The 25,741-nt window shown below is 42.2% G+C and overlaps 1 protein-coding gene across 1 annotated transcript in view; it reads left to right on the top strand.

Moving 5' to 3' along the window:
* Window positions 1-25,741, top strand: part of Fam102b (family with sequence similarity 102 member B) — a 51,834-nt gene that overhangs the window by 1,425 nt on the left and 24,668 nt on the right. Inside the window, exon 2 of the mRNA XM_031375220.1 lies at window positions 21,672-21,792. Within this exon, the coding sequence (XP_031231080.1) occupies window positions 21,672-21,792 (121 nt within the window). The remainder of the gene's footprint in view (window positions 1-21,671; window positions 21,793-25,741) is intronic.

The raw sequence follows: 25,741 nt of genomic DNA, 5'->3' as shown, positions 1-25,741 counted from the left end.
CGGCTAATTGCCTAAATGAACAGATGTATGAGGCACTATTGATCCTCAAAAATATATATATAAAAAAAAAATCCACCGAGGATAATTTTCGATATTAAACTGATGACAAACCTGTAGGCATTCAGCTAATTGATTATACAACCATTTTAACACTCCTGTCAGAGAATAATGAACTATGGGGGAGGAAAAATAATAATAATACATACATACACACATACTATATATATATGTATATACATATATGTGTGTGTTTATGTATATGTATGTGTGTGTGTATGTAATTTCCTAGCTCTTGCGATGGAAATTCTGAAGTGGGGATCAAGTGACAGCCTTACCCTGAGGCCTAGACAAAGTTTTCCTGGAGGGTTCTTACCCCCCTCCCCCAACTTGGAACAGATAGGCTTAAGCCCCCGCCTCAGTGGTGACACCTGGTGGTCAGAACATGGGCCTACCACCTTCTTTCTCTTCTACCTCCTTTTCTGCAGAGTGTTGATTTGGCTTGCTTCATCTCAAAAGCCTGTTAGTCATCAAAAGCAGTCTGTCTGTCTGTCTGTCTGTCTGTCTATCCCCCCCGCCCCTACCTCACTCCTAGTACACATATCCACTGGGCCTTTTAAACATACTTTCTTATTTACTACCATAAGCAGGGCCATGAGGTGGAGATTCTTATTATGCTAGTAAATACATTGACTCTTAGGAAGCATATCTTCCCAGGATCCTCTCCTGTCTGATCACATGATGCCAAGATTCTGGCCCAGCTCTAACTCCAAACACCTTGATGACAGATAGAGGAAAAGGTGTGTGCTGTTGAAGAGTTTCTGTGTAGGCAGCTGCCTCATGATTTAAGGTGTGAGGGCTATAATTGATTTCTCCACACAGGAAAAAATAAAAGTCAGGTTGCCTGTGTCAAACCCTTCCTCCAACTAAAATCTGACTTTATCGAGAGAATTGAGGTTATCGCACCCTAACTAGGGCTTAGAATGAGGTGGCAAACCTCAGTTCCACTGTGTTGAACGTGCATGGGTTTACTTAGGCATTCACAGCTAAAATTTGGAAAGCTCCAACAAGTCAGTGATTTGAGTCCATCTTGAGGAGTTCCTAGGACAACACACCTGAAACACTGAAAGTACTTTGGCATTCGGTGATGAAGAAGTTTACTTAGATTTTCTACTGACTCCTTTGTCCCACCAAAGTGTTGGTTTAAGAGTCATCCCTTGAGCCAGGTATAGTGGTGCAGACCTCGGGCCCAGAACTTAAGGTAGAAGCAGAAGGATGCTAGCCTGGACTACACGAGGCAGCCTTAAAACATGCATGTGTGCCCCCCACACAGACATACATACACACACACACACACACACACGTACACACACACACACACGTATACATAGTAATAAAAAGCAAATACCTTTCTTTACAGGAAGAAATAGAAAACCTGAAATAATCAAACTTATGTAGCTTAAACAGCAGGTGCCAGTCTAAAGAATACAGCCCTGAATACTGGACTTGAATTTAGAATCATAAATGGTTGAGACTAACATTTCTCCCATAGCAATATGAAATGACTTCTGTGTAAAAGACTTGAAGTGGGCTCATGACTGCCATCTTAGAAAGGCCAGCTGACAAGAGCACCTCTGATGCGTGCCGTGATCTTCTCCCCTGGATGACAAGCGTGGCTTACCTGTTTGTACAACTATGTGGTTCACACTAAATGCCTTCTGAGAGCCTGGAGTTTGCATCCTGATAAGCAGGAGACAGTTGCCTAAGCAGCCAGTCCTAGTTAAACCTGATAAACGCCCCTGTTAGACAGCACATCACCCCCAATCCGATGCTGGAGAAGCTGGGAGCTAACTCCGCTATGCATTCTGGAACTATAATGTCTTCAGCAATGAGTACGGCTGTATGCTGTGTCCATTGAGTTCTAAGGAATCGCCAAACTCTAGGCATGGTCTTAGGGACCCCACACAAAATAATATCCTTATTGTTGGAGAAGGGTCTTAGTGAACACATAGAAGGTTACACACCAAACACACATGCACACACACACACAGCTTGTCTTTATTCAAAAATGTGCAGATGATTCATTGCTTACCAAATATCACTTAAGCACTTAGCAGATTTCTAGCTCCCTGTCAAGGGATGTGGGAAGTAAAGCAAATACAAAGTCCATGAGGGAATCGACTCTAATTAACGAAATTAGATCGTAGATGTGTAGTTGCTAGATGGTGGAAGATGTATGGCTTACTTCTTAATCAGTGGGTCAGACACTAGGAGAGTTTTGAAAAGGAAGAGTCTTTTATTTACAGCTATGATGGTTGCTGAAATCTGCATTGGTATTTCAGCTGAACACGCCAAGTGGATGGATTTGCACTGAGAAGAAAGAGGTGAGAGAAGAGTCCAAATGAGCCATCAACAGGGTTGGTGCTGCATCAGCCTGATGGCAGAGAGTTCCCATGAACAGGAGCAGCAGATAACATTAGAAAGGGGGGTTGAATGCCATTATAGGGTTTGATTTCCCTGCTCAAAGGAGAGAATTCAATAGTCTGTTCTTGAACTGCATGGTAACATGATTAAAGTAGAATTTAAGCCGGCTGGCTGGCTGGCAGCCTGCCGCTGTTTGGATTCAAGTGGCAAAAGATTAGCAATGCAGAGACAAATGAGAGGCTGTGATAATAGCCTGGGCCTAGTGAGAACCTGAATGCAGGCTTTTCCGGTCAGTAACTGACAGGTGATAATGCAGTGGTCAATGCCTTCTGTCATTGACAGAAGTCAGGAAGTTGAGGTAACAGGTCTTTCAGTTCTGTTTGGGGTGAGGGGAAACATTGTACGTGGCTGTAAAGCAGAGGTTCTCAACCTGTGGGTCATGCCTGATACCCTGCATATCAGATATTTACATTATGACTCATAACAGTAGCAAAATTATAGTTATGAAGTAGCAACAAATGTGTATGTGGGTGTGTTTTGGTTTGATTTTTGAGACAGGATTTCTCTGTGTAGCCTAGCTGTCCCAGAACTCACTCTGTAGACCAGGTTTGACTCAAATTCAGAGAGCTACTTGGCTCTGCCTCCCAAGTGCTAGGATTAAATGCGAAAGGCATGCTCCACCACACCCAACATAATGAAATAATATTATGGTCTGGGGGACACTACAACTTGAGGAACTGTATTAAAGGGCTGTAGCATTAGGAAGGTTGAGAACCACAGCTCTAGTGGGTATGAAGAGTTAAGGTGTATGCTTAATATATTTCATCTAAGGTGACAGCGGGCCTGACAATTGATCAAAGGCACAGTTATTTCAGTGCATGTATTTCTTATATCCATGGTCTCTTGGGGCCATACAAGCCTGTTTATTCACATTAGAAGAGCCATATACTGGTTTGCCTGTTTATAGATGATTAGTGAAAATGAATTTTAGAAGTATCTAGATTCTCCTGTGAATGTTTAATCAGTAAAAGAAGTTAGAAAAAATATATAAGTCTTTATTTTGAGAAAGTGACACTAAAATTGGTTAAGGCAAGTGGTTAGATCTCAACACAGTTAACAAAACATTTGGAAAATACATTGCAATGTTACAGTGGCCTACTCAAGTGAAGCCAAGTGGCTGCCTAATAAAATATTTTTGAAGACCTTTCAGAAAAACAGAACATTGTATTATTTGAATCTTTCCAGAACTCCCCTTCATAAAGTATGTAAATCACTTTTAAAGCTTACTGGAATTATGAGGACATGCTTAATTCTGGTCTGTTTAAGCAAAGGAATGATAGGAAGGAAATTTTCTTACATACCTGTGATTTCCCATTTGCCTTGCATTTATCTGTGGTGTGTGTGTGTGTGTGTGTGTGTGTGTGTGTGTGTGTGTGTGTGGTATGTTTGTGTTGGAAACTAATAAGTTTCCAAGCTTCTCATGAACTTGTGGAAAAACACATGTGAACTCAGAGTATCCGGGAAGCGAAGAGCACATCTGTGTATTGTGTTGCTGACTTTGTAAACAAGCTAAAAGGATTTCTTCTTTGTTTTTGCCAGAGAACATCTTTATTTTCAAGATTTTAATTCACTGAATATCATGTACTGCTTTCTAGTTAATTTTTGCCATATTGCAAAAGTAAAAATGTTTTCATGTTAGAAAACTTAGAGAAGAAAAAATAGCGAATATTTTCTATAAATTAACCGTGCAGAGCTTTCCACCATTATTATTATTTTGGTATGTAACCTAGCCTCCATTGGTCCCTATAAATACATATATACATACATACATACACAAATATATACAGACTATTGCCCCACAGTGGTCACCAATACATATTTATTTGTTCATACATTTTTTTTATTTTTAGACAGTGTCTCACCATGTAATTCTGGGTGGCCTGGAACTCAATATGTAAACCAGACTGACCCCCGACTCACACAGATGCCTCTGTCTCCCAAAGGCTGTATTTAAAGGCGCATACCCCCAGACCCGGCCATTGATCTTTTTAAACCAAAATGAGATCATGCTGTACCTAATATATTTTCAGTTAATTTTTCATGTTATTTAAATATTCAACTACAATATTTCAAATAGTGGCATATTACTCTCTTATGTTAATTCCAGTGATTGAAGTAAATCCCTCAGAAGTAATTTTCTTCCTGCCTTTTTATTAATAATTTTATAAACTATAGTAAGCATCTTTGTGACCAAGATAGTGCACATCTTTTCTTATTGAGGCTGTTATATAGGAACAGAGTTATCAAATTTCATGAGTTTTTTTAAGATATATTTCTTTTCATGTACATTTATGATTTCAACTTCCCTTCCATTGTGTTGAGCTGATTTTTAAGATGAAAAAGCACTAAGAAGGTGCAAATATAAAAAATAACCACTGCTTATTATTAGGTTTGGTCTGGTTTTTTTGAAACAGAGTCTCACTATGTAGTTCTGTCTGGCCTGGAACTCATTATGTAGACCAGGGTGGCCTGGAAGTCACAGAGGTCCCCCTGCCTCTGTCTCCCAAGCACTGGGATTAAAGGTGTGTGCCACCAAGCCTGGCTAAGTTTTGTTTTTTGTTTTTTTTTTTTTATTTCAAACTCCTCTTCCACAGTAAAGATCACAAAGTAACCAAAAGTAGCCAATATTTCTCAATGCTATTTGACTACAAGCTGGAAACTCTATGCCCTGAACCCAGCACTTCCTCTTCTAAGTATATATCCCAAGATAATGAAAGCAATATGTTGAAAAGATCTCTGTATTTAGTAGCCAAGACATTGAAACAACATAAGTATCTACAAACAGGTGACTGAATAAAAGAAGTGTGGCATATTCAATGGAGATTTATTCTGTCTTCAAAGGCAAAGAAATTCTGTCTTTGTGGCAAGGCAAATGAGACTGGAAGACTTAGGCTAAATGAAAAAATCCCCATGCAGAAAAGCAAACACTGTGTAACGGGCAGTTTTGTTTTGTTTTGTTTTGTTTTTTTAAATAAGTGACTTAAATAAAATGAGTTCTGTCTCATTTAAAGTCCAAGCTGTTAGTGGGGCTCTCCTCGGGAACCTAGCACATACCTGGATTCACTTTGTATTGCTGCTCATCTCTGGGGACAATGGCTCGCCCTGCATCCCAATCCCAGCCATGGGAGGAGAGAAAAGGGGGAAGGACCCATCCCTTCACAGTCTGTAGGCCTGATCTTGAACATGTCTGATGGTAAGGAAGGCTGGGAAATGTCATCTTTCCAGGGTACCATTGTACCTGGCAATAAATAAAATAAATAAGTAGGAGAGCAGATAGCAAGGGATGAGAATTTTTCAACAATTAAAAGAGTGCAATAGAAAAAAAGCTACCACATTACTACTAACAATTAAATGGCCTTGTCTATTTATTAAGACTGGTGTTTTTATTTTTTAAAATTTCTTTTTTTTAAGACATGTATTTATTTTATTTTGCATGTATGAGTGTTTTGCTTGCGTGTATATATGTGCACTATGTGTGTGTGTTGTACCTGCTGAGGCCAGAAAAACAAAAAAACAAAAACAAAAAAAGCATCAGCGTGCCCTCCCTGACCACCTTATACAGCCCAGGCTGGGCTGATCTTCCCGAGGTTCTGAGTTCGATTCCGAACAACCACAATTCCCAGGAGCTCACCACCATCTGTAATGGGATCTGATTCCCTCTTCTGGTGGGCATGAAGACAGAGCACCTGTATACATAAAGTACATGAATCAATAAATCCTTTTTAGAAAGCGTTTCCACGGGGAATGGGAGAGGAAGCTGAGCAGAGGTGAGGAGGCAGGATGTGAGAGCTTGTCAGCCCTGGTCAGGGGTTGGGTGGAATGGCAGGACGAGTTAGGAAGGAAAACAGTGCCTGGAGAATGGGTCACCGAGAAAGGATGAGCAGGAGGAGAAGTGATGAAGGTTTCACTGCGATCTTTTTCTGTGCCTTGTATGGGTGAAAGGTATAGGCGGAGCTGGCCTGTAGCCCCTAAGATTCCCTGGGGGGCCATGTCATGCTTCAGTGTGCCCCACCGCAGGCCCAGGATGTGCAAGGCAGTTCCTCCAGTTCCCACTTCCTCCAGCCTCCTCATGTATTTTGTGTATGTGAGTGCACCAGAAGAGGGCGTCGGACCCCATTAGAGATGTGAGCCGCCATGTGGTTGCTTAGATTTGAACTCAGGACCTCTGGAAGAGAGCAGCCAAGTGCTCTTAACCAGCAGAACAAGTGAGGTCACTCCGGCCCTGTCTAGGTCCTAGGAGGTCTCGCCTCCTTTTATTGCTTGGGCCTCTTCCTGGGCTCACATTTTGTTCTGACATAACAGCCCTCAGCAGCAGTCTTTTAACTCATTTCCAAGGAAGGAATCTGCTTCCTCCCGTGCCTTGCCACTTCCCTGTGCCTCTCACTCAGCCCATGCCTTGCTCCCGGCTCCTCTCTGTATACAGTGCCAATCCACACTTTATAGGAAAAAAAAAATAATCTACTTGATCTGTCTTAAGTACTCCTTTTCTCCTTTCAACCCGGTAGTGTAAGTTCTGCCCCACCACATGACTGAAACTGACTTTTCTAATATCAGTCACTGGCAAAACCAATGTTTTCTTGTACAAACTCCAACCAAAGCTGTGGTAATTACCTGCCTCTTGAAACTTGACTGTTTCTGTCTCCATGAAACCTACTCCCCATTTTTACCTCTCAGTTCTCTGACTTCCTTTATGAATTCTCTGAGGGTCTTACTTATCCCCATTTCATTAATAGCCTTTATTTTTAGAGCAAACTTGAGTAGGAAGTATGGAGTTCCCAGATGCCTCCTGCCGCTCACACAGCTTCCCCTCTGATGACCCCCAGCACACTGGTACATTAGTTACAGAGAACTAGGAATCCGCCTTTACACACCATCGCATCCAAGGTTCATAGACTATCAAGTTCATGTCAGTGTTGTGTATCCTACAATGGCATATGCCCACCATCGTAGTAACCTACAGGGTAATTGCACTGCTTTAAAAACGTGAGCTCTGCCTATTCACCCTTCTTGCTTTAAGCATTAATATGCCTACTCTCTTCCTAATGTTGCCTTTTTCAAGCATGTGCCCAGCTGGAATAACAGTGGATAGCCTTCTAATTGGCATCTTTCGCTTAGTACAAGTAAGGTCTCTTCATCTTATCATAGATCCAGGATGTCACAATTCCTGTCCTTTAAAAAGAAAAGACCTATTGTTTTTTGTGTTGTTTTAAGATGAAGCAATCCTTCGTCTTTACACATTTCGATCAAGCAGTTTTCATTAAACAACCTTTCCAGTAGAAAACAGAGAACATGAAAAGCAGGCTCCACTGCTCTGCTCAGGGCTGGGGTCCCCCTTGCCCAAGTGGTGAAATCGAATGTTGTACTTCTCCGCTTTGATTAGCACAACCAACCCATTGCCTCTTGATGTCTTAGGGTTAGTATTGCTGTCATGAAACACCGTGGCCAAAGCAACTTGGGGAGGAAATGGTTTGGTTTTTTGTTTGTTTGTTTTTGAGACAGGGTAGCCCTGGTTGTCCTGGAACTCACTCTGTAGACCAGACTGGCCTTGAACTCAGAAATCCACCTGCCTCTGCCTCCCAAGTGCTGGGATTAAAGATGTGGGCCACCACTGCCCAGCTGAAATGATTTGTTTAATGTACACTTCTGAAGTGAGGACAGGAACTCAAGCAGGGCAGGAACCTAGAAACAGATGCTGAGGGAGAGGCCATGGAGGGGTGCTGCTTATGGGCTGAATTAACAGTCTCTCTTATCTTACACTTCTTTTGTAAATGAGATTCCAGGGTGGTTTATTGAGGCTGGATTTTTAGATTTATTTTACACGTATGAGTGTATGGCCTCCATGTATGTACATGCACCATGTGTGTGCCTGGTACCACAGAGGTCAAAAAGGAGCATCAGATCCCCTCAATCAGATGTTGTAAACTACCATGTGGGTGCTGGGAATTGAACTCAGGTCCTCTGCAAGAGCAACAAGTGTTCTTAACCACTGAGCCAACTCTAGAGCCCCAGGTTCTCTCACTTTCATTATCTTGTTTGTTTTGATTTTGGAGTCAAGGTCTCATTGTGTTGCTCTGGCTGGCCTGAAGTCACTGTGGAAGGCAGGCTCACTGATTGGCTGGACAGGGAGCCCTGGGAGTCTTCCTGTCTCTTCTTCCCCAGTGCCGTGACTGCAGGCACACATCACCATGCCTAGTTTTCACACGGGTTCTGGGATCCCAGATTGAGGCCCTCACATTTGCATAGCAAACCCTTTCCTGACTGAGCCATCTCCCAGCCCCTAAACAGAGGCTGAATTCTTTAGGAGAATTCTTTAGGCTGAATAGCCAGAAACATTAAGTTCCAACTTTCACTACTAGTGACACATCTGTAGTGTTAGAAACACAGAATTTACTGGGTTTTAAAGAATGACTAACATTTCATTGTGGCTATATACTGTATTTGTAGAATGTGTTGCTCTGTTGCTAGCTACTGAGGTTATTTCCACATCTTGGCTTCTGTGGGTGCAGAAACAGTAGAGTGCTTTCCAGATGTGGATGGTATATAGTTACCAACTGTAGTCTACACAGGAAGACATACGTAGGTGAAAGTGGTCACTCATCAGTTCAGTGTGAAAAGCTCAGGATTCAGTTCCATTGAGTCTAAAATTCATTACCTCTATTCATTATTTGGGAGATGGTTCAGTGAGTACTACTCTTGGCAACCCAAGTGTCTAAATAAAGGTCTGGGTTCAGATTCCTAGAACCTGCATAAAGCTACACAGTAGCACACATCTATAACATAGTGCTCCTGTGGCAAAATGGGAGGCAGAGGCAAGGGAATCCTCCATTAGCCTGGCACACACAACATCAAACTACAGAGACCCTGTCTCAAACAAGGTGGAAGGTACTCCCCAATACCTGAAGTTCTTCTCTTACCTCCACACCTGCACTGTGACATTGTACACCTGTACTCACACGAACGTGCACACATGCACACACACACAGTACTAAAAAAGAAAGCCTGTCCTTTCTCCCTTATACCATATGGATGAGGGACAGGCATCCTAATGAAAAGGAATAACACGAGGGTAGACAGGAGGGTGGATATGGGACAATGGGTAATTCCATTAATGGAGGAATCAGAAATCAAATTTTTGAGATGGTACACAGAGCCAGGCCTGGTGGTATAATTACTGTAGTACCAACTACTTGGGAGCTGAGGCAAAAAGATCATGAGTTCAAACTCAGCCTAGGCTACACAGAGAGGTTATAAGCAGATGAAGGTTTGACCCTTAGCCTATATAAAGAGTCATATATTTCTTTAATATGTGCATGAGGAGGGATATGGATATGTTTATGTGTGCACACATGCGTGTGGAGGTTAGAGGTCAGTGTTGGATGTCCTCCTTCATTGGTCTCTACCTTAGTGTGTGAGTGCATGTTCATGTGAATGTGTTTGTGAGTAGGTGTGTACCCGTGGAGGAGAGAGGTCAACACTGGGTGCCTTCTTCAATCATCCTCCAGCTTGTTTTTGAGGCGGAGTCTCTCAGTGAAGCCGGAGCTCAGCAATTCGTCTGGACTGGCTAGCCGGCAAGCCCTGTGGATCCTGCTGTCTCTGCCTCCTCATTGCTGGGATCACAAGCTTGTGCTGCCACATGTAGCTGTGCACATGAGTACTAGGAATCCAAACTCAAACCTACCAACTCTTGTGGCAAACACCGTTTACTGACTGAGCCACCTCTGTAGCCCTGAAGCCATAAATTTCTTGATTTGAAACTGGCTCATTAGATCTATAATTTTAGAAGCTACTTGTAGCTATTTTTCTACATTTTTAGAATAGTCACAAATGGCAAACAAAAAAATCTTTTTTGTTTAAAAGGCATAGCCTAGAAATTTAGTTGCTATGTTTTAGTCTTAAAATCTAATTTTTGTAACCATTCCCACATTTGTATTTGTATTCAGAAAGATGCCTGTGTAGTGGGGGCTTTATTTATGTGGTAGTCATATTTTTTTCTGTCTGTCTGTTTTGATCTCTGAAAGAGAGATTTCGTCTTTTCCTAGACAATGCAAAGTTTTGGCAGTGTATTGAATCTGTAGTTCCAGCAACATCTAAATTCTGTAAAGTTATTTACTCCCTTGTTTTAAGGGATATGAAAAATCTATTTTTGTTTCTATACATATTGCCAGGTTTTGATTAGACCTTATTTTTAGAGTAGTCTTAGTTTCACAGCAGAATTGAGCAGAAGGCACAGACATTTGTCATGTTGCCTCTAGTCTCCACAGAACACAGCATCGTCTGCTGTTCCCTCCAGAATACAATGCACTCATCACAATTGATGCGCCTGTGGGTAGGCAGGTCACCACCCACAGTCCGTGGTTCACATTGGAATTTACAAATGTTGCTGTGCATCCTTTGGATTTTTACACATGTAATGGTACTTACTCAATAGAACGTGTAGAATGGCTTCACTGCTTAAACAGCCTTGCATCCTAGCAATTTACCCCTTTCTCCTTCCCTCCAGCCCCTGGCCTTGTTACAGTCTGCATACTTTGGCCTTTTTCAGAACACCATAGTCCCTGAGTGGATTTTCATTTCCTTCCGTGATTTTTACCTTGTTGAATTTGGGATTTCATTGTTTAGTTTTCTTTTATTAAGTTTTCCTAGACTGTGAAATATATTCCCAAATTCTCAGTGTGGGGTTTTTTCTTAGATTATTATTATAGAAAATTTTTCCTATTGAATTTTTGTGTGTCGTCTGTATCTTTATGGTTCTACCTAGAAAGTGTGGAAGAGGTGGGAAATGGAATCTATATTTACAGAAAAAGAAACTTATTTTCTTGAATGGATTTGACAATTTTTAGATTGTACATGTGAGAGATGTATGGTATTTCTCTCTTATCTGGGTATTTTCACTTAGTATACTATCTTCCAGACCACATTACAAATGGGTAAATTTCCTTTAAAAAAAAAGCAGTGTGTGTGTGTGTGTGTGTGTGTGTGTGTGTGTGTGTGACATTTTCTTTACTCTTTCATCTTCTTTAGGTTTTTTTCCAAATCTTGGCTATTATAAATAATTCTGAAACAAACATGGGATTGCAAGTGTCTCTTTAAAATACTAATTTGAAGCACTTGCCCATAATCCAAGCACTTGAAACCTGAGACAAGAGGATTATGAATTCAAGACCCAGCCTGGGTTATAGAGCAAGATCCTAACTTCAAAACCCAAGCCAAAAGTAGGCAAGCAAACCAAAGAACCCTGATTTTGTTTGCTTTGGATACATACCCAAAGGTATATATGGTTGCTGGACCATGTTGTGGTTCTGTTTTCAATTTTTTGAGGAACCTCCATACCATTTTGCATAATGGCTTTACCAAAACCACATCCCAGAGTTCTCTTTTTTCTATACCTTTATCAACACTTGTTCTATTTTAACTCTGTAGTGACAGCACTTTAGTTAGTGTGGGTGCCATCTTGCTTGGTTTTTTATAGTTCCCTGACATTAGTGATAACCTCTTCATTCACTTATTGGCCAGCTGTACAAACATTTGAGAAATGATCACTCAAGCCTTTGGCCCATTTTTAATCAAAGAGCTTTTTTCTTTTTTCTGTTACTATGATTGAGTTGTGAATTCTTTACATGTTTTATATATTAACTCCTGATTACATGCATGGCTTGTAAATTTTCTTACATTATATACAAGGAGTGCATTTTCTCGTGCATGCATGCATGTGTTGGGGGGGGCACAAGCACTGTGTGACCATGTGTATGCATTTTCACATGTATGGGGAATGTGCATGTGTCTTCGTCAGGATATCTGTCAGCCACTGAATGCAACTCTTACATGAAACTGTAGAGTTTTTTTTTTTTTTTTTTGCAATATTTATAGCATGGGGGGGGGAGGGTGTGAGACAGGGTTTTTCTGTGTAGCCCTGACTGTCCTGGAACTCACTCTGTAGACCAGGCTGGCCTTGAACTCAGAAATCCACCTACCTCTGCCTCCCAAGTGCTGGTATTAAAGGCATGCCCCATCACTGCCCAGCTAGCATATTTTAAATAAGCTAGTATTCAGCAAACACTTATTTGAGTACCTACTAGGTGCCAAGGAATGCTGTATTTTATATGGAATTTCTCACTAGAACAATTCAAGGCAATAAAGAATTACCTGCTGACACCTTTGTCTCCATTTGGTCTCATTCTTTGCCTCCAAGAGCTGAGCCTTTCTGCCCCGGACCTGCCCCTAACTATAGGCTGGGTTTTATTATTTCTGACATCTCAGGGATTGGTCTTCTCTGATGACACTATTCATACCCAGCCAAATGCTCAGTTTGGTCCCTACACTATTTCCCCCTATCAGTACCGAATCGTGCTTATCTTTCCTGCATGTAGAAATGAAATCATCTCTCGTGTCCTGTGCTCAGCTGGATGCAGCCCTAAGTCTCCCTGCTGTCTTCACTCCTAACAGATCTGAAATGAGTTGGCCACATCTCTATATCTCTTCTCCATAGTAACGTACTTCAGTCCCACCTTGTCACCAAAACCGCACTCACCAGCATCGTGGGTGACTTTTTCCTCTTAAACCCCTTTTTGGTCTCTAGCTTACCTGACCTCTCTGCCATCGCTGCCATCGCTGATGTTGCTGAATAGACTTTCTTAAAACGTTACTGTTGCCATTGCTGAGACCCTAGTTCTTCTCTTGCCCTGTTGAGACGTCACCTCCTTGCCTCTCTTCTGCTCTGATATTGGTGGCCCTGCAGGCTGTCCCCTTCCCTTTCTCTGTTGCTGCTCTCCTCAGTTGGCCTCATCCTTCCCCATGGTAAAGACTCACGTTCAGTCTTTACCTCTCTTTTGAGTTCACTGTACACATCTGTCTGCAAACTGAGCCTTTCCAAGAGGAAGAATCTGCACTGGGTTGGTACCTCCCTCACTACCTAACCCACTGGAAAAGTGAACCAGTGAATGAGTAAATAAAGCAAAACCCGCTGCACAGTTTTTCTTGATGATATTACTGCCGAGCATTTACTTACGTTAAAAACGCTGCTGGAGTTGACAGCTTCATGTATCCTTTGTGTTGCAATTAAAAGTCAGTCTTGCAGATCTAATCTTCACGGTCTTAAAATACTTGTTTTTGCTTCAGTTCACAAAATCTCCTTTGTCAGAATCTACATGTCTTTTAAGATAGACAGATCTTCAGTATATCAAGGAAAAGATCTCTCTAAAGTTGGCCATTCTTTCACTTTGGCAGGCAAATTGAAACAGACTCGCAAGTACATATGGCCCTGAGTGTAACACCTCTAACATTTATGATCAAGCTATACTCTGCTCCAAGCACTGTTGGGAGCAATGTGTAGTAACTTATTCAGTCTCCCCAGGTTCCCATGGGGTGTAGATCTCATGAGAAGGCACTGTACATGTGACAAATGAGCCAGAGGCAGCTGGCAGGTAGCTGAGGCAGGGCTTGAACTCAGAGACGAGTTGTGAGATAAGCACCTAACCTGCACACTGTACTTCCTGGCCAGCAGTTCACATGCCTCAGAGCAAATTTTCTTTTTTGTTGTTGTTGGTTTTTTGTTTTTTTGTTTTTTTGTTTTTTTCAAGACAGCGTTTCTCTATGTAACCCTGGCTGTCCTGGAACTCACTATGTAGACCAGGCTGGCCTCAAACCCAGAAATCCACCTGCCTCTGCCTCCCAAGTGCTGGGATTAAAGGCGTGCGCCACCACTGCCTGGCTAGATTTTCTTATATCGCTGTTTCTGAAAGGTGGAAAGTGTCTTGAATAATCAGGATATGGTGTAATTCTAAATATGTGCCCAGAAGATGCATTTGCTGGTTCTCAGGAAATTGATGACATTGATATAATACTTGTCACAAAGACTGGCTCCGTCGACTTCTATTCCAGTTTATGTTTAAGTTTTCAACAGCATCCAAGATTCCCTTTGATTCTTTGAAACACAAACAATGGCCATAGCAACTTTATCTTCTTCTGAGTCCCCTGCTTATTTCATGTTCATTGCAACAGCTTTATCATGTCATCTTTGAGATGTTTGGCTTTCCACAGTGGTAGCACAAATCACATTCCTTTGCTTTCTTTGTAGACAGCGGTTGAGCAACCATCAAAACTCATAGGAAGTCAGTGACTCACCCAACAGAAAGCAGTTAGTAATGTGACTTTCGTCTCCGTTGCCAAGTAGTTTTGTGTGGGTTTCCACAGTAACCCATCAGTATAACAAATGTCACAAACTAACTTTGCAGCTTTTTGGATTTGTTTAATTTGGACAGCTTTTTCCCAAGGTCTATGTGTACACATGAAAGATTACCATAGAAAACTCTGACTAACAGCCTTAGGAACATAATACACTTTTTGTTTTTTGTTTGAGACAAGGTCTCTGTAGCCCAGGCTGCCCTCAAAAAACAAACAAAAAAAAAACAAAACAAAAAAACAAAACAAAACAAAAAAACTCAATTACATTTGTTTGTTTGTTTGTTTTTCTGCCGTGTTTACCCAAGTGCTGGGATTGCAGATTGCAGGTGTGAACCACACTCTGGGGTGGAGAGCCGAGGGAGATAGATTTGAACAGGAACCATTAAAGAGGCTCTTGCAATGATTCAAGGAAATGGTGTTAAGAATCTGAATTGTGATCATGATGCTAGATACAGGAAAGGGCCTGATTTCCGAGTAGTTAGAAAGAGATAGGCAGGAATCGACACCTGGTACCAGGTATTTTTGGACTGTTTCTTAAACACTGACCGGGGTTGGCAGGCTGGATTCATGGGGTATGACAGTAGTATTGTATCTATTTTATGGGGTTGTTTGTATGTTGTGTCATGTTTGTTGTCTTGTATCAGTTTGGTTTTGTTTTCTGTGTTCAAGGCAAGGTTTCTTTCTATAGCTCTAACTTCCTAGAACTCACTCTATAGACCAGGCTGCAGTCAAACTCACAGAGATCCATCTGCTTCTACATAAACACTGTGCAAATCTAGCTCATCGAGCCTGATCTCTTGGCTTACTGAACTGTCCTATATAAGGACCTGTTCCAGAATCCTTCACATATGCTGTTGTCCTGATACTTGGAAGGCAGAATTCAGGCAGCTGGATGTTTCCATCGATAGGCAGTGAACCTGGCTTATTTGTGGGTGGGGCTTTCCTACTAGGTAGTTTGTAAGATCAAAGCATTGATCCATGCAGTAATCTTGTTTCGTTTTGGTTTTTGTTGTTGTTGTTGTTGTTGTTGTTGTTGATGATGATGATTTTGATTTTTGAGATAGAGTATGGCTATGTAGCACAGACTAGCCTTGGGCTCATACTCATCTCGTTTCAGCCTCCCAGGTGCTGGGACACAGTAACCCTCCCTGATGGGGAGAGGACTCTGGATTCTGAGAGTACATTCCACATGGAAAGAGTATCGGGACTCAGGTTTCTAAGTGTTGGAGTGATCAGACTTCAGTTGTGTTAGAGTTTAGCTCTCTTACATAGATGAAACCTAAAACAAGCCTTTTAAATAATAAACGTGGGAAGTGTAAATGGGGACAGCCCAGACTTCATGCTTATCCACCTTCCATCTCTATATTATCACCAGGCAGTTTTTCATGTAGGTAGCCTCATGGTGCAACATGGCTTCTGACATTAGAAACCGTTGTCATGACAGTTTTCAGCCCCCTCCTTCCCCTAGCTTCAGAGAAGACTTGTAAAATAGGATTAACTGACTATGCATAAATTAGATATGTTAAAGAAGGAGAGAGACACTGGATAAGCAACTGGCGGTCTCCTCATATGCTCCTGAACAAATGGCTTGACTAGTTTAATGACCTAGCTAATGTGATGAGTTAGACTGCTGTCGAGTACCATGGTAAATAGATACATGACTTAAGTCCTTCTAGGCCAGGTTACCAGGGAGGCTCAGCAGTTAACAGATGATACTATGCATCCAAGCACTAAAGAAAGAGGCTCAGCTGTATATGTGTGTGCACATATGTAAGTATATGCATAATACTTAAAGTATCGAAGTAAAATGAAAAGCTTAGTGGGCACCAACATTTTAAGGAGACAGGAACATGAAATTAAGAACAAGTAGGCACAAAATTAGGAAAGGGCAGGACTCGTTCAAGAATGTATGGAAAGGGTGAAGTATGAAGTCAAGAAAGGCCATTGGGGTCAACAACATGGCTCAGCAGGTGAAGGCTCTTGCTGCCCAGGGGGACAAACAGCCTGAAGTCCATCCCTGGAATCCACACAGTAGAAAAAGAACTGATGCAAGTTGTCCTCTGACCTCCACACACATGCTAGGGCATGTTTACATACACTCAAAGGGCATACATACACTCAAAGACACACACATATAACTTTTAAAAAAGAGAGAGAGAGAAACTAAAGAGCCCGTCAGACTTGGTAATCTATTGCTCACTAGTGAGCAGTTTCAGTGAGGTGTTGGGGTAGAAACCTGACTGGGATGTGGGAAGACAACTGGGAAGTGGAATGGGTCTACTCTACACACAGTACCTTAAATTCAATTTAACTAGTTTTCCCAGTAGTGAAGTTGGATAAGCTACTTAATTTCTCTCAGTTCCTATACTAAGGAAATGGAGAAGTGTTACAATGTATAAAACGTGTAGTGTCTGCTGTATAGAAAGCACTCGGTAGCTACTGGCAACATTGTCATTAAAGCAGAAGTCAGCAGGCAGGGATGGGAACCAGAAGTGTGGTTTCCCCTGCATGATGTAATACCATACTCTTTATTAAAACCTGTTCCTTGCATGCTACAGCCCCTCCCCATGTTTATATTGCTATTATTAACCTGGTTTCTCCCTGAGTCTACCAGACTTCCTGTCGGTTTCCTCCACTCTCTCAATAAACTAGGTAAATATGGAAGACTTCCCACTTAACTGTATTTAAGGATGGCAGGTGCATGCAGAATCCACTTGTGATCTTTAATGTCATTCAGACCAAAGTGACAGTCTATCTGTGCAAATAGTAGCATATATTATTTGGTACATGAAATCATTATAAATATGCCACATTGTAAGAGTACTTTAAAATAGATAAAAATCTAGTATGTGACTCTAATTAATTTAGTTGGAGAATTACGGATATCTCATACACCAATAAAGAACAACAACGTAAACCAAGGTTTTGAGGCTTTGAAGTATTTGTGTTTAGTTTATTTCTGAAATAATTCCTAGAATAGTTGGCTCAGTAACATTTTATGGTACAGCTGTAAACTGCATCCAAAGGACCTTGTGAATGAAGCTCTCTGTTCCTAGCTTGGCACTATGAGGAGGTGATGGAACCTTTAAAAGGTAGAAGGGCTTTAGGTCATTAGGAGTCATCCCCAAAGGGATTGTGTAACTCTGGCCCAGTCCCTCATTTCGATTGTTAGCTTTGAAGAGAGAGGCTTTCCCTCCAGCGCATGCATCCACTATGATAGCCATGCCACAGGCCCTGCACAACAAAGCCAGCCAGTTGTGGACTGAAGGCCCCAAACAATGAGCCAAAGTCAATCTGTCCTCTTTATACATCGATCTGACGCAGACATTGGTTATAGTGACAGAAAGTTGACCAAGATGAGGTTATTTGGTTTTCATATATTAGACAATAAGGAATATTTACAGGGTGGATATTTAAAGCAACTGGAAAATAGTGGCTTTCAACGTTAACTACTTTAAGAAAGGTGTTCTTGTAGTGCAGCCCAAACTGGTATCAAACTTGGATTCCTCCTCCTTCAGCCTCCTTCTCAGTATTGGGATCACAGCACGGGTCTCAATGCTGGCTCTCCCGGATGGAACATTGCTCCCCTTCGAGATTTTTTCAGTACTTAGTAATATTCTTAATCTTCCAGTTTTTACTTTAACAGAGGTTTACGTGTACATATTTTAAAGTCTAAGTGTTGTCATTAAAGAGGAAGTCTGCAGGTAGGGGTGGAGGGCCAGAGTCCCCTACAACTATTCATTTCTGACCCACCTAGCAAGGAGTCAGCCATCAGGATGGCTGTGCTTGCTGTCTTGTTCCCACCCTCAGTCTTCTGGTGCTACTCCTTACGCACAGTGAGAGGAAACCTGGTTTGCAGTCCATGAAGGCTGCCGGCCTCTGGGCTATGAACTAGTAGAGTAAGTCCAAAATGGCAAATGAAAGGCTGAGCCCAGGCCTTCTGTTTCCACTAACATGTTTTAGGGAGCTATGCTTCTTGTTTTTAAAGAACATCTTAGTCCCATAGATGTGATTTCTTTTTATTATTACATATATCTGTGGGTGTGGGGAGGTGAGAGGGTTACATGCACAGGCCTAGGTGTAAGAGTTGAGGTCAAAGGTCAGTGTGGGAGTTGAGCCATCACTTCAGCCCATAATTTTTCATTTGAGAACTTCTCTTCCTCCAGCGTTGGCTCTGTTTGGATGAAGTTGTGTTTTGTGCTGCTCCCCTTGGCCTGTTTTTCCCAGTAAGAGCTTCTCCTAGGATGCTAACTTAGATGTAACTGCAGCTCTGAAGCAGATAGAAGCTCTGTGCTGGTGGAGGGTGCTTAGCATCTTGGGTTTTACTACAGTTGAGACGGTGGAACCGTTTGGTTGGGAGTCCTCGGTGTCCATCTCATTAGAGTTTTCCTGATGGATGCATCCAGGTCCCCAGCACTGCCAGAAACAGCTAAGGCGGGAGGGTCAGCACTGACTCATTCTTCAATATGGCATCATCACACTCCTGAGGCCTGCCCTGGGGTCAAAGGCCAGAGAGTCATCTGTTCCTCTGTCAGGAGAATAAGCTGAGCTTCCTGCAAGTCAGGGTCTGGCTGCTTCTAAAACAGCGTTCGATCAGTCCATCCACCCTTGGCCCGTCCTTCATTTTGTTTCAGAACCAGTTTAAGATTCCACTCTTGGCTTTCCACATTACAGCATCAGGTTCGGATTTCCTTGGTCGCTAAATTAGTCACCACTTGTGTCTGTCCCTGACTGCTTGTTTTGTCTTCCTATGAGATGATGCCTTAAACAAACAAACAAACAAACAACAGAACTTGCTAAGTTTGGGGGAGAAAGAAGTAGAAGCTATCTTTAGCTAGAAGTTTATATGTGTTTTTCTAAGGACAATAAACTATCATGATTTTTAAAAACACTGGTTTGGATACCTGATCCTACACCAGTGGTGTTCATCACAGCGGCAAGCACATGCCTTGAGGTATATTCCTGAAAGTCCCAGGACATCAGCATATCATCTGCGTGCCTTTTTGAGAGCTCCAGACACATGGCTGATACTGTGAGAAAAACAAGAACTAAAAATTCTGTGCCTTTTTTTTTTCTCATAAATCTTTCTGGGCTTCTTAAAGGTTTGTCTACCAACCCAACCGCCGTGATCTTGATGCACATCCGCTTTATTCCCAGAGCCAGCAACAACTTGGCATACTGTTGTGTTCATCCCATTTGTCCTTTCCTCAGCTTTTTTTTTTATCTGAAGTTATCTAAATTTATCTAAGTTCTTACCTTACCTATCAGCTTCTATTGCTCCAGAGAAATGATCTCATTCAGTACTTCATTAGGAAAATCAACCTCCTCATACCTGTGCTCTCAGGAGCCAGCACAGAAGAGGGGGTGGGAAGGCTGTAAACCAGAGGTCAGGGAGGACTGGACAGAAACAGTATCTTCTGGTCAGACAGGAATATCGCTCTCATGAGCTCACAGTATCTGTGGTGGCCTGCACAAGATCAACCCTGTCAATGTTCCAGCCTGGAGGAGGGAGGACCCAAGATCCTTCACAGCTGACTGAGGAGCTAGGCGTGACACTTCTGGGATATGGGATGTCGGGCTTTCTCTAGAGATGTGGCTCTATGGATGCTCCTAGACACATGAGTATATGGGCTGCACACATTGGATTCAGTGACTTGTGAGAAAGGGGAGGAGGAGGAGGAGGAGGAGGAGAAGGAGGAGGAGGAGGAGGAGGAAGAGGAAGAGGAAGGGTGATAACATGAAGTTGGAAGGGAGTGGGAACTAGGACTGGGTGTGGGAGGAGTTAGGGGAAGGAGTAGGAGTGATTGTGACCAAAATACATTTTATATACTTGTATGAAATTCTCAAAGAATTAATAAAAATATTAAGGCCAGGTGGGATGGTACTTTGGAGGCAGAGGCAAGTTGTCTCTTTGAATTTAAGGCCAACATTGTCTACATGGTGAATTCCAGCCAGCAGGACTATACAGTGAGAAACACCCCCCCAAAAAAATGGATATATTAAATAATACACATATTAAAATGTTATGTTGCCTATGTTAACTAAACTGATGCATAAATGTAGAGAGCATTCCTTTGCTTTATCCATTTTTCTCTGTTTATAACCATTCCCCCTCCCCCATTTTCTATCTCCTTTCATAAGCAGAGTAGTTATTTCTCCGATCTAAAGCAACGTCCCTTGAACCTACACAGGCAAGTACATCTTTGCAAAAGTCAGGAAACTTGCAAGAGGGAAGTTGCTGGGAAAACAGCAGACTTAGGGCTGTGGACAAGGGGCTTCGGAGCTAAATTATCTTGAGTTAACTCCCATGCTGAGCTTTAAGTTCCTGGTCTGTGCAGTGAGGGAAATGCCAGCTACATTTTAGAGTTGCTGTGAGATTAAGTGTCATGTTATAAGCACATAGTTCATGAGAGAAAGTGTGGTATTTGTGTGTATTTCTGTCTCTTGCACATAGCCCTGCAAGGTTAGAAATTCTGTCCTCTACCTTGTATTTTAAACATTTAGAAGTATGCTCAACACACAGAAGGTAAGTGAACATTGAAGACTCATTTTAAACTGATTGATGAGGAAGTTAACTTGTTTGCATTTTGAACAGCCAATTATTCCTGTTCCACTGTTTGCAAATACTGTTGCATTTGTACGAGTTCCTGTTTGTGCTTGAGTATGGAAGCCCGACAGGACGTCAGGCAGCACCTGGGGTGCTCTTCAGCTTCTTCCTAGAGTCAGGGTCTCCAGATGGAGCCAGAGCTTGCCATTTTGGCCAGTTTGGCTAGGCAGCTTGCTCCAGGGCGTCCCTATCTCTTGAATGCTGTGACTGCAGACACACGGCTTTTACATGGTCCAAACTGCAGTCCTTGAACTTGCAGCAAGCAGTTTTCTCACTGAGCCATCTCTCCACACCTACAAATACTAACTTCTATCTAACTTTGCGCTGTAGACTTGAGTGAAATTGTGAGTGCTTTTAACATAGTAATCAATTGGCATTTCGGTTTTTATTTTTTCCTATTCAGGGAGGTGGTGCAAGCGAATTGTGTTCACTGGAGAAAGAAGTTCTCATTTATGTGCAAAATGAGCGCCAGCGCCTCCACCGGCATCCTGGATCCTTGTATCTACAGAGTGTCTGTACGGAAGGTATAAAAATAGCCTATTATTCCTCCCCTTTCAGAAACCATAATTAGTTACAGTCACCAATTCACTTTATCTAGATCTGCTTTACCAGTAGAAGTGTAACTTTACACTTACAGTAATAAATTGAATTTCCTTGGAAGATATGGTAGAAAACCTGAGGTTATTATACCTCAAGATTCAAAAAAACACCTCAGTCACTGTACATATGAGTATTAACCACACTTGTATTAGTTTGAGAGTGTACCTGTCTATAATAAGAGTTTATTAAATTTCATTCTTTACTTTTTTACATACTTTAAAAATATTATTTTCATTAATTCCTTGAGAAATTCATACTATGTGTTTTGCTCATACTTAGACTCCTCCCCCAACTCTTCCTGCACACACCCTCTGTGCCTTCACTGCCCCGCCCACCTAACAGTTTTCTTAGGTTTTGGATCCAGTTCAGTTTGTGTTGTCCAGCTGCCCTTGGGGAGTGGGGCCTGCCCTGGAGTGTGGCGCATCATTAAAGAAAACCAACTCTCCCTCTCCCAGGAGCTATCAATACCGCTATTTCCTCGGCTAGGCAACTAGGAGTTGAACTTTTCTCCACGTCCCTCCCCCAATGCTGGGATTTACCTGTATGGAGCTCATGCAGGTCTTGTGTGTGCTGGTCACAATCGCTGTGAGTCCTGTGTGTGTGTGTCTGTCTTATCGTACTTCCCTGAGACTATCCTCTGTCTCTGGCTCCTGACTGCCCTCTTCCCCACACATGCCTGGGTCTCGTGGGGAGGGCTGTGATATGGACATGCCATTTACAGCTGAGCACTACCAAGTCTCTTACGCTCTGCATATTGACCAGTTGAAGGTCTCAGTGTTAATTACCATCTACTGCAAGGAGCAGCTTCTCTGGTGAGGGCTGAGAGAAGCTCTGATCTGGAGTTCTGGACCAGATTCCAACAAACCTTTGTCCTTGAATAGGTATTGTTCCGGGGATTTCAATCAGTTATACCTAATAGCAGCCTTGGAATTGGTGTCCTTTTCTTTATAATCAGAAAAACCAAGGCTCAGAGAAGTGAAGTAACTTGCCCAAATTTACAAATTTATTACATTGTTAATAAATGGTAAAGGGAAGACTCAAACACAAGCCGCTGTCCTTTTTTATATGTATTTTATTTTTATGTATGAGGGTGAGGAAATGTACATGTAAGATCCTGATTTTTTTTTTATTTAAAAAGAGCAATCCATTAATCACTGCGATCAACAAATTAACTACTAGCTTTAAAATTTTAGGAACTTCATAGTCAAGCATGATAGTGCCAAGCCTGTAATCATAGCAACTGGAAATGCAGAGGCAGGAAGATCCCAAGTTCAAGGCTAGCCTAAGCTCCATAGCAAACGTAAAGCCAGCCTAGGCTGTGTCACGACTTTGCCTTTGTAAGTGAAGACCCAACAGTGTGTTTTACATTTTATACACATTTTTTGTTCTGATTTTTCAGAAACAAGGGCTTGCTAGATAGCTAAAGCTGGCCTGGAACTCACATGGCCTGGACTTGTCTCAAACTCATGATCCTCCTTGCCTCTGTCTCCTAAGTATTGGAATTACAGACACACCACCATGCCCAGCTTTATATGTATTTTAAGTTACCAAAGTACATGTATGTGTTAGCAAAGATAAAGACTTAGAATGAGAAACATGAGTCCTTTTGGTCTTTTTCACTCCGTCCTGTGTCTTTCTGTGTCAGATAAAAAGCTGTGTTCTTAGATTTGTCACCCCATGTTTCAAATGAACTGATAGAAGTATGATGGGGGTGGCCATATTCCAGCCTTTTTTATATTGCTTAATATATACATTCAGTTAGAATATAATAAATGCATGTGTACAGAAATGACTTTACAACTTTTAAGTCTTTATGGAAGTAGCTGTGCTTGGAGCAATGGTAATTGAGCAGTGGCTTCTGCAGAGGATTCGAACTCATGACCTTCAGAAGAGCAGTCAGTGCTCTTACCCACTGAGCCATCTCACCAGCCCCTGTTTTTGTTCTTGAGGCAGGATTTCTCTGTGTGATACTTGTCTCCTGGAATCCTGAAACTGTAGATCAGGCTGGCCTTGAACTCAGAGATCTGCCTCAGAGACTGTGCCTTCCAAGTGCTAGAATTAAAGGCATGCTCCACCACACCCAATGCAATGAAATGATTTTTATATTGGGGGTCACTACACAAGGAACTTATTAAAAGGTCACAACAGTGTTGTGGGAAATATTAAGAAAAATGTACCATCCTGCGCTACTCTCTGCCCTGGCGACCTCACTGCCTCTATGGCTAGCCCCAAGGAGTGACCGCCCATCTTGCAGTTCTCTTGCTGCGGATTCTGCTCACATTCCCAGCTATCCACCCCCTGTGGTCAGCGGTCCCAAATCCCAGTAACCCAGTGAAATCAAAACTCTAGAGGCTTGTAATTTATAAGTCAGATTTATATCAGTAATTCTCACCCCACAAGACACCCACACAATTAACTCAGAGCCAATTGATATTGATATAAACTGCCCTCCTAGATAAGACAAAATGTCCTGTAATTACTCATCCCTTATAAGATATTCAAAGCTACCTGTGGCTATTTAAAGCCATGCAGAATCTGGATTGTCTTTCTCTTCCTCCATCTTCCTTCCTTCTCATCTCTGTCCTCTCTCCTGTCTCTAAAAATCTCTGCCCGCCTTCCTTTTCCAATCACAGGCTTCTTGTTGTATTAATATTTAAATTAATTGGGGGAAAACTCTGCTACCCAACATTCATAAAGTTGAGAACCACTGTCTCATAAGATTGTGCTGCTGCTTTGGTAGTGGATCAATTGGTTTTAATATTTCAAACTAGAGATGCTTAGGTTCAGGGAAAGCAGTTTTACACAGAGATAGTCCATTATTTGACACAACCCAACTAAAGTACAAGTTTCTATTACATGGACAGTGAGAGCAGATAACTAAGGTACAGCTAGCAATCTTTCTGTAGAAGCTAAATTAAGGAGTGGATGCAGGAAAGGAGAAGCAGGAGGAACCGCAGCCAGGTAAGCAGTAGATCAGGGAGGTATGGCATGGGGTGTGGCCATTGGGGAGGCGTGGCATGGGGTGTGGCCATCAGGGGAGGTGTACCATCGGGGAGGCGTGGCATCATGGAGGCGTGACATTGGGGTGTGGCCATCGGGGAGGCGTGGCATTGGGTGTGGCCATCAGGGAGGTGTACCATCGAGGGGGCGTGGCATTGGGGAGGCGTGGCATCAGGGAGGTCATTGGTCAAGCCATCACATGCTTGAGAGACTAAGATAAAAACAGGGAGCTTTTAGCTTCTGCAAAATGAAGATCACTGTGGATCCTGAGCTACTAGAAAGGGAAAATGAGTCAAATCCAGCTGAAGAGGGTTGACTAGAGTCAGGTAGAGGTTTAAGCCTTTTGAATTTTGACCATAGATGACATCAATGAAAATAAATAAGTCAAGGAGCCACGGAACACCTAGAGGATGCTTCCTTTTGTTTGTTTAAGAATGGCACCATTGCCGGGCAGTGGTGGTACACGCCTTTAATCCCAGCACTAGAAAGCCAGAGGCAGGTTGATTTCTGAGTTCGAGGGGAGCCTGATCTACAGAGTGAGTTCCAGGGCAGCCAGGGTTACACAGAGAAAAAAAAACAAAAAGAATGGCACCATTAAAAGATGTGAGAATGACCCGATACTGAAGAAATGTTGATAGCTCATATGGACTAGAAACAGTGGCAGGAAAGGGAAAGAGCGGCAGATAGTCTTAACTAACGACGAAGCTCGCTGGGCGGTCTGGGCTTCTTTAAATTCAATGTGTAAAAGATAGGCGTGCTAGATAGTGTATCAGAGTCACAAAAAGGGAAGTGACAACTCTTCAGTAAGCACGTTCTCAAAGTGACTTTGGAGAGAGGAAGCTCTCTGTGATAATGAGAGGAAACGGAGTGCAC

Source organism: Mastomys coucha, unplaced genomic scaffold, assembly GCF_008632895.1.
Source record: "Mastomys coucha isolate ucsf_1 unplaced genomic scaffold, UCSF_Mcou_1 pScaffold16, whole genome shotgun sequence".
In the NCBI taxonomy this organism is placed as follows: domain Eukaryota; kingdom Metazoa; phylum Chordata; class Mammalia; order Rodentia; family Muridae; genus Mastomys; species Mastomys coucha.
Note: the sequence above shows the minus strand (reverse complement) of the source record. Positions and strands in the feature narration are given on the sequence as shown.